The following is a 15,384-nucleotide window of genomic DNA, read 5'->3' as shown; positions in this document are numbered from 1 at the left end:
ACAGAGTGAGACACTTTATAAATAAATAAATAAATAAATAAATAAATAAATAAATAAATAAATAAATAAGTAAATAAATAAATGGAAGGAAAAAGAGGGCTGAGGATGTAGCTCAGTAAGGCACTTACCTAGCATGCAGGAAAGCACATAAACTGGTTGTGGTGACATGTGGGAGGTGGAGATGGGAAGATCAGGAGTTCAAGATCATCCTTGGATATATATCTAGTTTGAGGCAACCTAGATTATATGAGTCCCTGTCTCAAAAAAAAAAAAAAATCCTCAGACATAGTGGTACTTGCCTTTTGTTTGTTTGTTTGTTGTTTTTCAAGACAGAGTCTCACTCTAGCCCAGGCTGACCTGGAATTCATTATATCGTCTGAGGGTGGCCTCAAACTCACAACAATCCTCTTACCTCTGCCTCTTGAGTGCCAGGATTAAAGACATGCGCCACTATGCCTGACTGGCACATGCCTTTAATCCCAGCTCTTGGGAGGCTAAGGTAAGAGGATCACTGTGAGTTTCAGGTCAGCCTTGGCTAGGGTGAGACCCTGGCTCAAAGGGGTGGGGAAGAAAAGGTGGCTTTCAGCACATTGATGGTCTCTGTTCCCTCAGCATTGCCACAGATCTCAACTCCCCCAGAGATCCGAGTGCCCGCTGGCTCTGCAGCTGTCTTCCCATGCATGGCTTCAGGCTATCCCACTCCTACCATCACTTGGAGCAAGGTAATTGTTGGCAGGGACTAGGTCTGAGCCAGCTAAGTGTCCCAGGACCTAGCCCAAATTCAACATCAGTCTTTGAAGGTGGGCCTACAGCAGAGGAAGGGATGCTGGCCAAGGCCAGGCCCTCAGTGCCGATGTTTCTAGATGGATGGTGACCTGCCGCCCGACAGCCGCCTGGAGAACAACATGTTGATGTTGCCCTCAGTCCGGCCCCAGGATGCTGGCACCTATGTATGCACGGCCACCAACAGGCAAGGCAAGGTCAAATCCTTTGCCTATCTGCAGGTGCCAGGTAGGACAGCTCCACTCCCTCCCCACAAATGAAAGCGCCCTGTCCACTTCCTTTTGGGCAGCTCTGTGACAGGGTGCTCTGCCCGCAGAGAGGGTGGTGCCCTACTTCACCCAGACTCCCTACTCCTTCCTGCCACTGCCCACCATCAAGGATGCCTACAGAAAATTTGAGATCAAGATCACCTTCCGGCCAGATTCTGCTGACGGTGAGCAGGCATGGAGTGGGTCTGGGAGGCTGATCTGCGAAGGGGGGATCATCGTGTGAGCGTGCCCCCAGCACCCCCAGGCCTGTGGGCCTCCCAGACTGAGCCTCCTCTGCCTCCTCGCTTCCCCACTCCACGTCCTGCTGTCCCATGGTCCTGCTGTGGGGTATTGTCCTCCTGTTGCATCTTCCTGTCCTGCTCGCTGCTCCTCCAGCCCTCCTTCCTCTGCCGTCTCTCACTCTTTCCTCCTCTCTCTCTCTTTCCTCTCTCGTGGGTTTCTGACTCTCACTGCCCAGGCCTTCTTCTCTACTCTGGTGAGTCTCTGCCTCCCCTCGACTCCTTCAGACAGACCTTGAGGGTATAAGTTCTGACTCTAGGCTTTCAGCAAGGCTCTTTTACTTAGGGTACCAAGCCTGTGATTGTGAAAGGTCCCTGGACACATGGGGTTGCCAGGGGGAGGAACCATAAAGAAGGACTCTCAAGGGTCGGGCGACAGGGTGCTGGTGGCTCAGAGGGGAGGCTTCTCACACGGCTGTGCCCATTCAGGGATGCTGCTCTACAACGGGCAGAAGCGGATCCCAGGGAGCCCAACCAGCCTGGCTAACAGGCAGCCAGACTTCATCTCCTTTGGCCTTGTAGGAGGAAGGCCCGAGTTCCGGTGAGACCACAACCTCCTTATCTACAGGGAGGGTCAGGCTAGGGGTCAAGACACTGGACTTGAGTTGTGCAAACACTGTTCTGGGCTGTTACATTAAGGTGATTGCATAGAAAGTAGTAGATGGCTATTACCCTTCGTGGCCACACTAGTCTGCAGTAGGTACAGTGTGCTAGTCAGATGGAGGGAGGGAGCAAGTAAAGATTTGGGCCTCTGTGGGCCAGGATTCATTCATTCATCTATCAGTTCATCCATGCTTCCATTCATCCATCCACCCATCAGTTCATCTCCACAACTACCCATCCACCCATTGGTCCATTCATCTATCTATCCACCATGTGCCCATCTACCCATCCATCCGTCCGATCATTATTGGCTAGAAGCCCTATGCTGGACATGTGCAAGGCGTCAACAGAACAGACTGGGTTGTGCCTCTGTGGGAATGTCCACTCCAGCTGGGGAGGACAAACCATCAACAAAGAGGGTGGTCATCTCAGAGACAGGTGCTTTGAGTGACAGCTAAGCTAGGAGCTGGGCTGCAGGGCGCCTGAGCAGGAAGCTCTCCCAAGCCTGGGGGCCACTCTGGCAAGGCTCCCCAGGAACAGGAGATAAGACTCGGGGAAGAGGTAGGGAAGGGCTGGCCTGGGTGAGTGATGGAGGGTGGACAAGGGGGAGAAGAGCCCTGGAGCAGGTGCCATCCCTCTGGAGCCCTTGCCCAGGCCTGGCCACTCCAAAGCCCTACCCACAAACCCCATATTCACTCTCTTCTGCCCTGGCCCTGCCCAACTGAGCAGGTTTGATGCGGGCTCTGGCATGGCCACCATCCGCCACCCCACGCCACTGGCCTTGGGCCAGTTCCACACTGTGACCCTGCTGCGCAGCCTCACTCAGGGCTCCCTGATTGTGGGCAGTTTGACCCCCGTCAACGGGACTTCTCAGGTGAGACCCAGCCCTGCCTGCTTCCAGCTCCTAGCCTGCTCCTACCCCTGTAGATGTGCCTGACTTCCCCATCTTCCCAGGGCAAGTTCCAGGGCTTGGACCTAAATGAGGAGCTGTACCTAGGCGGCTACCCCGACTATGGTGCCATCCCCAAAGCGGGGCTGAGCAGTGGCTTTGTGGGTGAGTTCCCCGACTCCCTGGCTGGCGGCAGGGCCCTGGGAACCAGGAACGGCACCACAAGTATGGGTTGGGGCTGGCAGGTCCCTGCTACCCCTGTTCTGACTCACCTTGCCTTCTGACTCTCAGGCTGCGTCCGGGAGCTGCGCATCCAGGGCGAGGAGATTGTCTTCCATGACCTCAACCTCACAGCACATGGCATCTCTCACTGCCCCACCTGCCAGGACCGGCCCTGCCAGGTGGCCATACAACCCCCAGGCTGTCCTGAGTCATGGCTGGCCCTTGTGGGGGCAGGGAGTGGGAGGGCTGAGGTGTCCTTGGCCTGACATCTGGGGATGCTTTGCAGAATGGGGGCCAGTGCCATGACTCAGAGAGCAGCAGTTACACGTGCATCTGCCCTCCTGGCTTCACTGGGAGCCGCTGTGAGCATTCACAAGCCCTGCATTGCCACCCAGGTGCATACCCAACCTGCCACCCCACCCAAACCCTCTTCCTGGAAAACATAAGATCCCTCCCCACAAGGCTCTGCCCTCAACCCAGACACTGTTCTCTAGGCCCCTACAACCTTCTCATCTTACTAACCAGGCACCCACCACTCCACGCTGTCTTATTACTCATGGATAATTATGTGTGTGTATGTAGTGCTCAGATTGAACCAAGGGCCTTGCCCATGCTAGACAAATTCTGTAGCACTGAGCCATATGCCCGGCCTCCTGGTACAGTCTTTTTTTCCTTAATTTTAAAAAATATTTATTTATTTACTTATTTAAGAGGGAGAAAGAAGCAGAGAGAGAGAGAGAGAATGAGCACGCCAGGGCCTCCAGCTACTGTAAATGAACTCCAGATGCATGTGCCCCCTTGTGCATCTGGCTTACGTGGGTCCGGGAGAGTCAAACCAGGATCCTCTGGCTTTGCAGGCAAACGCCTTAACTGCTAAGCCATCTCTCCAGCCCTCTTTTTCTTAATTTTTTTAAAAAAGTTTATTTATTCATTTATTTGAGAAAAAGAAGAAGGGTGGAAGAGAAATAGAGAGAATGGACATGCCAGGGCCTCCAGCCACTATAAACAAACTCTAGACTCATGTACTACCTTGTAGATCTGGCTTACGTGGGTACTGGGGACTCGAACCTGGGTTCTTAGGCTTTGCAGGCAAGTGCCTTAACCACTACGCCATCTCTCCAGCTCTTTTTTTTTCTTAGTTTTTTTTTTTTGTTTGTTTGTTTGGTTTGGTTTTTCGAGGTAGGGTCTCACTCTAGCCCAGGCTGACCTGGAATTCACTATGTAGTCTCAGAGTAGCCTCAAACTCACAGAGATCCTCCTACCTCTGCCTCCCAAGTGCTGGGATTAAATATGTGTCATGCCTGGCTTAAATGTATTTTTTATGTGCATGCACATATATGTGGGGGGGTTGTATGTGCACCAGCCATTTCTGATGCTGCAAATGAATGCCAGATGTATGCACCATCTTTTGTGTCTGGCTTTCTGTGGGTGCGGGGGAGAAGTGCCTTTAAACACTGAGCAATATCCTCAGTTCCTCCTCATTTTTACTGAGGCAGGCTCTCCCTCTAGCTCAGATTGACCTAATAGCTCAGGCTGGCCTCAAACTCAAGCCATCTTTGTATTGAAGCCTTTTTTTTTTTTTTTTTTTTTTTTTTTGAGGTAGGCTCTTACTCTATCCCAGGCTGACCTGGAGTTCACTGTGTAGTCTCAGGGTGGCCTCAAACTCACAGCAATCCTCCTACCTCTGCCTCCCAAGTGCTGAGATTAAAGGTGTATACTGCCATGCACAGTCACAGCCAGCTAATTTTATAGTTAGTGGGATTTTTTTTTTTTTTTTTTTGGTATTTTTGTTGTCATTGTTTGTTTTGTTGTGCTGGTGGTGGTTGTGCTTCTTTTTATCAGGGAAGTGTCTCACTCAAGCCCAAGCTGACCCTGAACTCACTCTGTAGCCCACTGTCCTTGAATTCATAGAGATCTTCCCACTTCAGCCTCCTGAGTGCTGGGATTATAGACATGAGTCCCTATGCCCATTTGCCCCTGATACAATGTAATACCTTAAATTGGGCATACTTTCTCAGAGCTATAGTCCCAGCACTTGGGAAGCTGAGGCATAAAGAGTGCCTTAAGCTCCAAACCAGCCTGGACCACAGAATGAGACTCAATAGGACACATCATGCCTTAGCTGTCCCCTAGGTTAGCATCTGCTGGCCACACCCTTGCTCTGATCGCTCACTCCCCCTTCCCTGGGCAGCCCTCCCAGGCTGTCCTGGCCCTAAGAGCTGAGGCCCAGGAGCTGATGGGCAGGGCTTTAGCATTAGGATCTGCTTTCCTGAGTCATCTCAGTATCCTCTGGCTCCTGTGTCTCCAGAGGCCTGTGGACCCGATGCCACCTGTGTGAATCGGCCTGATGGTCGAGGCTACACCTGCCGCTGCCACCTAGGCCGCTCAGGGATGAAGTGTGAGGAAGGTAAGTGGAGCCAAGCCTGGGAGCCCCCAAAGTCCCACTAACATCTGGAGACACTGTCTGAGGCCATGACAAGCTCTGTGAGTGATAAAATAATTCTTCCCAAGCCACATCTTAAAATAACTGGTCCACACCCCTGTTTAGCCAAAGTCCCTGACATGAGGTTCCCAAAGAGAATTGCCATCTTCCTGGGGGTTCTTGCAGTGTGATCAGCAGGGCCTGGTGTCCAGCTGGTCCTGAGACTCAGATGGGGAGTGGGGTAGGGCAGGGTACTGCTCGGGCCCCATTACCCCTGCTGAGCCATGGCCACTACAGGTGTGACAGTGACTACTCCGTCCATGTCGGGCACTGGCTCCTACCTGGCACTGCCTGCCCTCACCAATACACACCATGAGCTGCGCCTGGACATTGAGTTCAAGCCTTTGGAGCCCGATGGGATCTTGCTGTTCAGCGGGGGAAGGAGTGGACCTGTGGAGGATTTCGTGTCCCTGGCAATGGCTGGTGGTCACCTGGAGTTTCGCTATGAGCTAGGATCAGGTAAGCAGCAAGTGCCACGCACAGATGGGCCTCTGAGGGTCAGTTCTGTGCCATTCTTGGCTCACTGGGTCCACAGGAGGCATGAAGTGATAAGTTCAGGAGACAGACCTGAAGTCCTGTGCCTATATGCTCCTCTCTGTGACTTTAAGCAAACCTTAACTTTGCAGTCCTCACTGGGGATCCCAAGGCTGTGAGAAGCGCCCCATTGCTCATGCCATGGAATGTGGGGCTCAAGGTCTCACCATTGCCTAACACGGCCTGACATCCTCACTAGGGCTTGCCGTCCTGCGGAGCCCCGAGCCTCTGGCTCTGGGCCGTTGGCACCGTGTGTCCGCCGAACGCCTCAACAAGGATGGCAGCCTGCGGGTGGACGGAGGGCCCCCTGTGTTGCGCTCCTCGCCAGGCAAAAGCCAGGGCCTCAACTTGCACACCCTGCTCTACCTGGGCGGGGTGGAGCCCTCCGTGCAGCTTTCCCCGGCCACCAACGTGAGCGCTCACTTCCGCGGCTGCGTGGGTGAGGTGAGGAACCACCCCTGGAGGAATCAGTGGGAGGAAACGGGGCACAAAGTGGGCCTATTGGCCGCTCACCCAAAGCCCTGGGGCCCACACTCCCCTGCTGAGCTGCAAAAGTGGATGTCGCAGTTACCTTCTCATTGCTGGGACAAAACATCCAACCAGAAGCAGCTTATGGGAGTTTATTTCTGCAGAGCTGAGCAGGAAGCCCAGTCAGTCCCACCTCCACATCAGCAGGAAGTAGTCTATCTACTGAGTTCGGAGCTGGGTTGTATTACCCTGAAGCCCAGTCCTAGTGACTCCCCTCCTCCAGCAAGGCTTCACCGTCCAAATGGAGCCACAACCTTCCCAAATTGCCGCAAACTGCGGAGCGGGTATTCAAACACGCGAGCCTTTGGGGACTGGTTCATTCAAATGACCACTGGGCAATAGCAGGTGTTCTGAAGGTCATCCTGAGGACCACGAACATGCAGGAACCGTCCTGGGACACAGGGGACACTCTGCTTCAAGCCCTGCCTCTACCACTTAGGGTCCCACACCACCTCTCAGCTCCCCACCGGGGTTCCCGGCTGCCTTCAGCTGGGTGCTTTCTGCTGGCACACATTTGCCTCAGCCCCACACACCCCACGAGCCCCTCACTCCCTTGTGCCTGCAGGTGTCTGTGAACGGCAAGCGGCTGGACCTCACCTACAGCTTCCTGGGCAGCCAGGGGGTGGGACAGTGCTACGACAGCTCCCCATGTGAGCGTCAGCCCTGCCGCCACGGTGCCACATGTATGCCCGCGGGCGAGTATGAGTTTCAGTGCCTATGCCAAGACGGCTTCAAAGGTATCAGAGCCTGCCTGAGGCTTGGGGTCCCAGGGTCAGTAGCCCAGGGAGAAGGGGTTATTCCAGCCCCTACCCCCCCTATTCACCACCCTGACCCACAGGAGACCTCTGTGAGCATGAGGAAAACCCCTGCCAGCTCTCAGAGCCCTGTCTGCATGGTGGCACCTGCCAGGGTACCCGCTGTCTCTGTCTCCCTGGATTCTCTGGCACACGCTGCCAACAAGGTACAGGGTCCTGGTGCTCCCTACCGCCCTCTGGAGCTCTGGAGCTAGACACATTTTCTGTGCCCACCAAACAGACCCTGCCCGTCCCTACAGGATCTGGACATGGCCCAGCAGAATCCGATTGGCATCTCGAAGGCAGTGGGGGCAACGGTATGTACTCATAGTGAGGTGGGCTTGTCTCTTCCTTGGCCTGAGTTTCTCAACCTCTTGCTTTAGCTACCCACAACTCAGTTTTGGCCCCAAGCTAAACAGGTCTGTGGGAGGAGCTTGCTGGGCCCAGGTAAACAGAATAAAGAGGAGCACAGCTGTGGCCACACAGCTGGGTCCTGACCCATGCTTATTGGGAAGACGGCCTGCCACAGACCTTTGAACCACTATGACCTCAGGGTCCTCGTCCTTCTCTGTACTCCTGCATTCAGCCATCACGCATCTATTGTGCCCAACTTTGCCTGGGAGTGGTAAATGTAAGATATATTCATGAGTCCAGCCAGGACCCTCAGTTTCCAGACTTCTACCTGTTTAAAAGTAAAATAGAGACTGGGGAGATGGCTCAATAAAGGCACCTTCTTGCAAAGCATAATGGCCCAGGTTCAATTCCCCAGTACCCTTGTAAAGCCAAATACACAAGAGTGTCACATGCATTTGGAGTTTGTTTGCAGTGGCAAGAGGCCTTGGCCAGCCCATTCCCTATCTCTTGTATTCTCGTTCCCCTGCTCTCTCTCTCTCTCTCTCTCTCTCTCTCTCTCTCTCATTGCTTATAAATAAAGACATAAAATATTTTTATTGAGCTGAGCATGGTGGTGCCCACCTTTAATCCCAGCATTTGGGAGTCAGAGGTAGGTGGATTACTGTGAGTTCAAAGCCACCTGAAACTACATAGTGAATTCAAGTCAGCCTGGGCTAGAGTGAGACCCTACTGTGAAAAACTAAAAAAAGAAAGAAAGAAAGAGAGAAAGAAAGAAAAAAAAAATAAGCTGGGTGTGGTAGCTCACACCTGTAATCCTCCCAGCACTTGGGAGGCTGAAGTAGGAGCATTGCTGTGAGTTCAAAGCCAGTCTGAGACTAATTCCAGGGCTAGATATAGACCCTACCTTGAAACACCCCCCCCCCAAAAAAAAAGAAGAAAAGCTGGGTGTGGTGGTGCACTTGGGAAGCTGAGGTAGGTAGGAAGATTGCCAGGAGACTGAAGTCAGCCTGAGCTAAGGTGAGACCCTACATATAAGGGGCTGGAGTGTGATTTAGTGATAGAGCACTTATCTAGCATGAGACCCTGGGATCCATCCCTATTACTTAGTTAGAAAGTGAATGGAATATCAGGCTGGAGAGATGGCTGAGTGGTTAAGGCACTTGCCTGAGAAGCCTAAGGGTCCAGGTTCAATTCCCCATTAGCCAGATAAGCCAGATGGACAAGGTAGTACATGGGTCTGGAGTTTGTTTGCAGTGGCTAGAGGCCCTGGAGTATCCCTTATCTCTCTCTCTTCCTCTGCTTCTTTCTCCCTCTTTGTCTCTCCCACTCAAATCAATCAATCAATAAATAAATGAAATATTTTTTTAAAAAGTGAATGTCTAGCCGGGTGTGGTGGTGCACGCCTTTAATCTCAGCACTCAGGAGGCAGAGGTAGGTGGATTGTTTTGAGTTCAAGGCCACCCTGAGGCTTCATAGTAAATTGGCTATAGAATAAGACCCTACCTTGAAAAAAAAAAAAAAGAGGGGGGAAATGTCTGTTAGACATGGTGATGCACGCCTTTAATCCCAGCACTCAGGAGGCAGAAGTAAGAGGATCACTGTGAGTTCCAGAACAGCCTGGGCTACAGAGACCCTACCTCAGAAAAAAAAAAAAAAAAAAAAGTGAATGTCTAGCTAGGTGTGGTGTCAAACATTTGTAATCCCAGCACTCTTTGGGGACTTGGAGACAAGAGGATCAGGAGTTCAAGGTTATCTCAGTTGAACAGTAAATTCAAGGCCAACCTGAGCCAAGAGGCATAGAATTTCAAAGGAAGACAGTGAGACAGAAAGGAAGTAGCAAAGTATTTAGATTTGTAATGCACATGCTTTTTTTTAAAAGATTTTATTTTTATTTATTTGTTAGCAACAGAGAAAGAATGTGAGAATGGGCGCACCAGGGCCTCCAGCCACTGCAAAGGAAACCACCATGTGCATCTGGCTTACATGGGACGTGGAGAATTGAACCAGGGTTCTTAGGCTTTGCAGGCATGCGCCTTAACTGCTAAGTCATCTCTCCAGTCCTGCATATGCTTCTTAATTAACACATTAAATAAGAACTAGCTGTGGTCCTAATAGGTACTGCAGTTTCCATGCTTTTGGGAGGAGGAATGGTCTTTGGAAATATTTACAACTACTGTCATGCACTAAGCAGGAATTAGTGGTAGAGTGCTAGCCCAGCTTTGGTTGGCTGCCTCCTGTGTTTATAATTGAAGGATCTACCTGAACTGTTGGTGACCCATTGGGGACAAGGACCGTAAGTGCAGAGCCTCTGGTAGTGGACTGGAGGTGAGGGTTAGAATTCACTGGCCAGTTGCGAATTCAGACAGGAAGGTGGCTCACCGCACCCTACTCCTCCGCAGATGCTCCCGGGCAGTATGGAGCCTACTTCCATGACAATGGCTTCCTGGCCCTCCCCAGCAACATCTTCTCCAGGAGGTGAGATGAGAATCTGTGGACCTGTGGGGACAGAGGGGAACAGAAATATGAAATGTGAGACTCATGTCCCCTCCCTCCCTGTTCACTGACAGCTTGCCCGAAGTACCTGAGAGCATTGAGTTGGAGGTTCGGACCAGCACAGCCAGCGGCCTCCTGCTCTGGCAGGGCGTGGTGAGTGGGTATCCCATGGGTCTCAGGGTTCCTGGGCCGAAGGCTGCAACCCTGAGGAGTCCAGCCCTCCAGGCTGGACCCTTAAACAGTTTGTGTTTCCTTGGCAGGAGAAGGGACAGGCCGGCCATAGCAAGGACTTCATCAGCCTTGGGCTGCAGGATGGCCACCTTGTCTTCAGGTGGGTGCTGACACCTGGCCCTTCCTCTCCCTTTACTGGCTTGTCCAGTAGGATGTTACAGCTCCCAGCACCTCAGCCATCCACCACCTCCACCTCCATCTTCCCCCCTATACCTTCCTTCCCACCCCAGCTCATACCTAGTGGGTCTGTCCCTGCAGCTATCAGCTAGGCAGTGGAGAGGCCCGGCTTGTCTCTGAGGATCCCATCAATGATGGCGAGTGGCATCGCGTGGCAGCCCTGCGGTGAGGGAGCCCAGGCAGGAGGAGAAGGGCTCAGAGTCATTCACGGGGAGGGACACCCGTACCATGGGAAGGGGAAAGCCTTGCTCTTGAGAGCATGAAGCTGGTGGGAGGGAGGACAGCTCAACAGCTAGAGCACAGGGGTGGGGCGCCATGGCACATGCCCGTGGTCCCAGGGCCTGGGAAGTGGAAGCTAGAAGATTCAGAGTTTGGGGGTAGTCCAAGTAGAGGAAACCTGGGGGATGACTGTCTAGCAGCTGGCTGTGTGGGACCATTGGGAAGGGGAAAAACTCAAGAGAGCGCAGGAGCCAGGCTCGTGTCTAGATACCAAAAGGAGGGGTTCTGTGGAGGATTGGAATTTGGGGTGAGAGGTCTGACCCTATCCCTCTGCAGGGAGGGCCGGAGAGGTTCTATCCAGGTGGATGGTGAGGAGCTGGTCACTGGCCAGTCCCCAGGTTCGAATGTGGCAGTCAACACCAAGGGCAGCGTCTACATTGGTGAGTGCCAGGACGGTCTTGGAACAGGCAGAGAGGGGGATGGTGGGCCTGCACAATTGAACTTCCAGCCCTGTGGCCTCGTGGGCTCCTCCATCGACCAGCCCTCGTGTGCCCCCTCTCCTGTAGGTGGCGCCCCAGATGTGGCCGCTCTGACTGGGGGCAGGTTCTCCTCTGGCATCACGGGCTGTATCAAGAATCTGGTGCTGCACTCGGCCCGGCGCGGTGCCCCGCCCCCGCAGCCCCTGGACCTGCAGCACCGGGCAGAGGCAGGAGCCAACACACGTCCTTGCCCCTCCTAGGCACCCGCCTGCCCCCCACGGACTCCCGGGCAGCACCCAGCCCGACAATGTCGACTATATTATTATTAATATTATTATGACTTTTTTTGTAAGAAACTGAGGCGATACCACGCTTTGCTGCTACCACCCTGGGCTGGACTGGAGGGTGGGCGCGCCACCTCCCCCCAACACACACCCCCGGACGAAGCCGCCCTGAAGCTGGCGGGTAGGGAGGGTGGAACAGGAAGAGGTTGCCTCAGAAGGCGGCCAGGACACGGAGTCCGACATGGTATCTGGACGGGCTCAGAACTGCTCCCACTCCCTCTGCCTCCATGGAGCACCCCCCCTCATTAGAGCCAAACTGCCCCTTTTGGCAGACTGTATGGACAGTCTTCATGCCTGTGATAGCCAACCTCGACACACCACCCGGTGCCTCACCAGCAAACTGGAGGAGGGAGCACTGTGGTAGCCTTGGCCAGCCTCCGAGCTTGGGGGCAGAGGGCAGCTCACCGTCTCCCACCTCCATGTCCTAGCACTCCCTACCCTCACCTAGCCTGGAGCCCCCTGTCCCTGGAAGTCTCTCCTCCCTCCCAGCCTTCCTCCACCTGCATTCCCACTCCCAACCAAGGGCCCTACCCCAAGAGCCACAAGGTAGACCCCCAACTCTTCCCTGGTCCACTGGGCAGAGGCCAGCACTGATGTCCAGCCACATCCCCCCCCCACTTCTGGAGGTGAAGACCCAGGGCGTGGGGGGGAGCAGGGTGTCTTGGTGGGGGCAGTAGAGGTGCATGACTGGGAGGGAGGGGGAATCGCAGTCCTGCCCATCTGGAAGCCTGAGGACCCTCCTGTTAGGTAAGCAGGCCCAGATTGTGGAGTTGGGGCACCTGGCCTCCAGTCCTCGATGGGACCCTCCTGTGGTCTTGACTTTTCTTAATAAACGGTGCTATCCCCGCCAGGGGTCTCCTGTATCTTTGACAAAGGGCTTGACTCAGTGGTTTCTGGTAGGGGCCAGCTACAGACAGCTGGGAGGGACAAGCAGCTTTGCTTCCTGGGGAGGCTCTGGTGCCCGCCTGTCAGGGTGTGAGCATCCAGTAGGGCACCCCAGCCCAGCCACAGGGTACTTCTGTGTGCACCGTTAGCATTGGGTGGGAGGCAAACTGACTTGTTCATTTTTCCATGTCAGTATTTATTAAATTACAGTAAATTCATGAGCTATTTCAGTTTCATTGGCTTTCACTCACCAAGTACTTCTCATTTCACATGGCAATCATATGCTCTTCGATTCCACTCACTTTATTTATTTATTTATTTATTTATTTACTTATGATAGAGAACTGGCGTGCCAGGGCCTCCATTCACTGCAGTCAAGCTCCAGATACACACACCACCTTGTGCACAAGTGTCACCTTGTGCATCTGCCTGACTTGGAATCTGGAAAGGCGAACAAGGGTCCTTAGGCTTCAAAGGCAAGCTCCTTGACTGCTAAGCCATCTCTCCAGCCCCTATTTTTTTATTTATTTTTTTAACATTTTATTCATTTATTTGCGAGAAGGAGAGGGAGAAAGAGGCAGAGAGAGAGAGAGAATAGACACTCCAGGGCCTCTTGACACTGAAAACTAACACCAGATGCATGTGCCACCTTGTGCATCTGACTTACATAGGTCCTGGGGAATCAAACCTGGTTCCATAGCCTTCACAGGTCTCTCAATTCCAATCTTTTTCTTCTTGTTATTTATTTTTTTAATTTTTATTTTATTTATTTTGTGGGGAGGCTTTTTTTTAATTTTTTGGTTCATTTTTATTTATTTATTTATTTAAGAAAGACAGAGAGAGAATGGGCCCGCCAGGGCTTCCAGACGCGTGCGCCCCCTTCTGCATCTGGCTAACGTGGGTCCTGGGGAATCGAGCCTTGAACCGGGGTCCTTAGGCTTCACAGGCAAGCGCTTAACCACTAAGCCATCTGTACAGCCCATGGGAGGGATGCTTTTTTGAGGTAGGGTTTCACTGTAGTCCAGGCTGACCTGGAATTTACTATGCAGTCTCAGGTCAGGGTGTCCTCGAACTCATGACAATCCTCTTACCTCTGCCTCCCCAGTGCACCACCATGCCTGGCTCTCAATTCCAATCTTTTTTTTTGTTTTTGTTTTTGTAGGCTGACCTGGAATTCACGATGGTGGCACTCAGGAGGCAGAGGTAGGAGGATCGCCATGAGTTTGAGGCTACCTTCAGACTACATCATGAATTCCAGGCCAGCCTGGGCTAGAGCAAGGCCCTACCGCCTTAGGGGGAAAAAAAAAGATACATATATATATAGAGATAGAGAGAGAGACAGACAGACAGAGAATGGGCACACCAGGACCTCTAACCACTGCAAATGCACTCCAGATGCAGGTGCCACCTTATGCATCTGTCTTATGTGGGCACTAGGGAATCGAACCTGGATTCTTAGGCTTCATAGGCAAGTTCCTTAAGAGCTAAACCATCTCTCCAGCCCTCAATTCCAATCTTAATGACTAATATTTAACTCTCAAATCACACATGCCTGGCACAGTAATACATATGCATCTATATGTATACATGCATGTGACAATGTCTACAAAAGGGTCAAGGTGGTCTAACTGAATTCAAGAGCAGAAAGCTGGGAGAGTGATAGTCAGCAAAGTCGTGTTAGTGGTTACAAAATAGCAGACACCGTTATTGTGTGTCCCTAGGTGGACTGCCCTGTGTCCCCACAAATAACAATTCAAGTGGGCCAAGGAAGGGTTGTGCCCAGCTCAGCCCCAGGGACAGGACACTGTCCAGAGGTACTGTGTTAGTCACCTTGTTGCTAGAACACAATGCCTGACATGAGGGTGACAAGAAGAAAGGAATGCCCAGCCAGGTATGTGCACACCTTCAATCCCAGCACTGGGGAGGCAGAGGTAGGAGGATCACTGTGAGTTCAAGGCCACCGTGGATACTACAGAGTGGGTACCAGGTGAGCCTGGGCTAGAGGGAGACTATCTCAGAAAGAAAAAAAAAAGAGGGACACCTGACATTCTCCTTTGAACTCCGCATGTGTGCCATGGGGCACGCACATCTGCACTACACACACATGCTACACACATACCAAAATATTTTGGTTTTTTTCAAGGTAGGCTTTCTCTCTCGCCCAGGTGGGCCTCAAACTCATGGCTGTCTTCCCCAGTGCTGGGACTAAAGGCATATGCCACCACACCCAGCTCACAACAAAAGGTTTTTTTGTGTGTGTGTTTATTTTTTTAGGAATTTAGTCTCAGAGTAGCCCTGAACTCTATAATCCTCCTACCTCTGCCTTCTGAGTGCTGAGATTAAAGGCATGTGCCACCATTTAAACCTTAAAAGAGAGACTTATTGAGATGGGGAGGGGATATGATGGAGAATGGAATTTCAAAGGGGAAAATGTTTTAAAAAATTGAGAAAAAATAAGATTAAAAAAAATGTTAAACCTGACAACAGCTTAATGAAGGAAGGTTTTATTTCATCTTACAGTCCATCATAGCAGCAGGATCTTGAAGTAAAAGCTGCTCACAGTGAGGAAGCAGAAAGCAATGAATGCTGCTGCTCAGCCAGCTCTTAGTCCAGGACCCCAGCCCACAGAATGGTGCCAACCCTACCTTCTTTTTTAAGTAGAGTCTCACTATATCCTAGGCTGGCCTCGAACTCACAGCAATCCTCCAACCTCTGCCTCCTGAGTGCTGGAATTAAAGGCATGTGTCACTATGCCCAGTTGGTTTGACCTTTTTTTTTTTTTTTTCCCCCCTCAAGGTAGGGTCTCACGCTAGCCCAGGC

General features: G+C 52.2%; 1 protein-coding gene across 1 annotated transcript in view; it reads left to right on the top strand.

The window, feature by feature from the left end:
* Positions 1-12,542, top strand: part of Hspg2 (heparan sulfate proteoglycan 2) — a 127,803-nt gene extending 115,261 nt beyond the window's left edge. The window contains exons 78-97 of the mRNA XM_045149090.1: positions 613-722; positions 864-1,011; positions 1,100-1,216; positions 1,760-1,871; positions 2,663-2,807; positions 2,888-2,987; positions 3,114-3,223; positions 3,331-3,439; positions 5,353-5,451; positions 5,764-5,985; positions 6,260-6,504; positions 7,154-7,325; positions 7,427-7,549; positions 7,643-7,699; positions 10,136-10,211; positions 10,304-10,382; positions 10,490-10,560; positions 10,719-10,802; positions 11,193-11,296; positions 11,423-12,542. Of these exons, the coding sequence (XP_045005025.1) occupies positions 613-722; positions 864-1,011; positions 1,100-1,216; positions 1,760-1,871; positions 2,663-2,807; positions 2,888-2,987; positions 3,114-3,223; positions 3,331-3,439; positions 5,353-5,451; positions 5,764-5,985; positions 6,260-6,504; positions 7,154-7,325; positions 7,427-7,549; positions 7,643-7,699; positions 10,136-10,211; positions 10,304-10,382; positions 10,490-10,560; positions 10,719-10,802; positions 11,193-11,296; positions 11,423-11,595 (2,456 nt within the window). The 3' untranslated portion in view covers positions 11,596-12,542. The remainder of the gene's footprint in view (positions 1-612; positions 723-863; positions 1,012-1,099; positions 1,217-1,759; positions 1,872-2,662; positions 2,808-2,887; positions 2,988-3,113; positions 3,224-3,330; positions 3,440-5,352; positions 5,452-5,763; positions 5,986-6,259; positions 6,505-7,153; positions 7,326-7,426; positions 7,550-7,642; positions 7,700-10,135; positions 10,212-10,303; positions 10,383-10,489; positions 10,561-10,718; positions 10,803-11,192; positions 11,297-11,422) is intronic.
* Positions 12,543-15,384: the final 2,842 nt, after the last annotated feature.

This window comes from Jaculus jaculus, chromosome 5 (assembly GCF_020740685.1).
Source record: "Jaculus jaculus isolate mJacJac1 chromosome 5, mJacJac1.mat.Y.cur, whole genome shotgun sequence".
Classification (NCBI taxonomy): domain Eukaryota; kingdom Metazoa; phylum Chordata; class Mammalia; order Rodentia; family Dipodidae; genus Jaculus; species Jaculus jaculus.
This window is presented reverse-complemented; position numbering and strand designations above follow the sequence as displayed.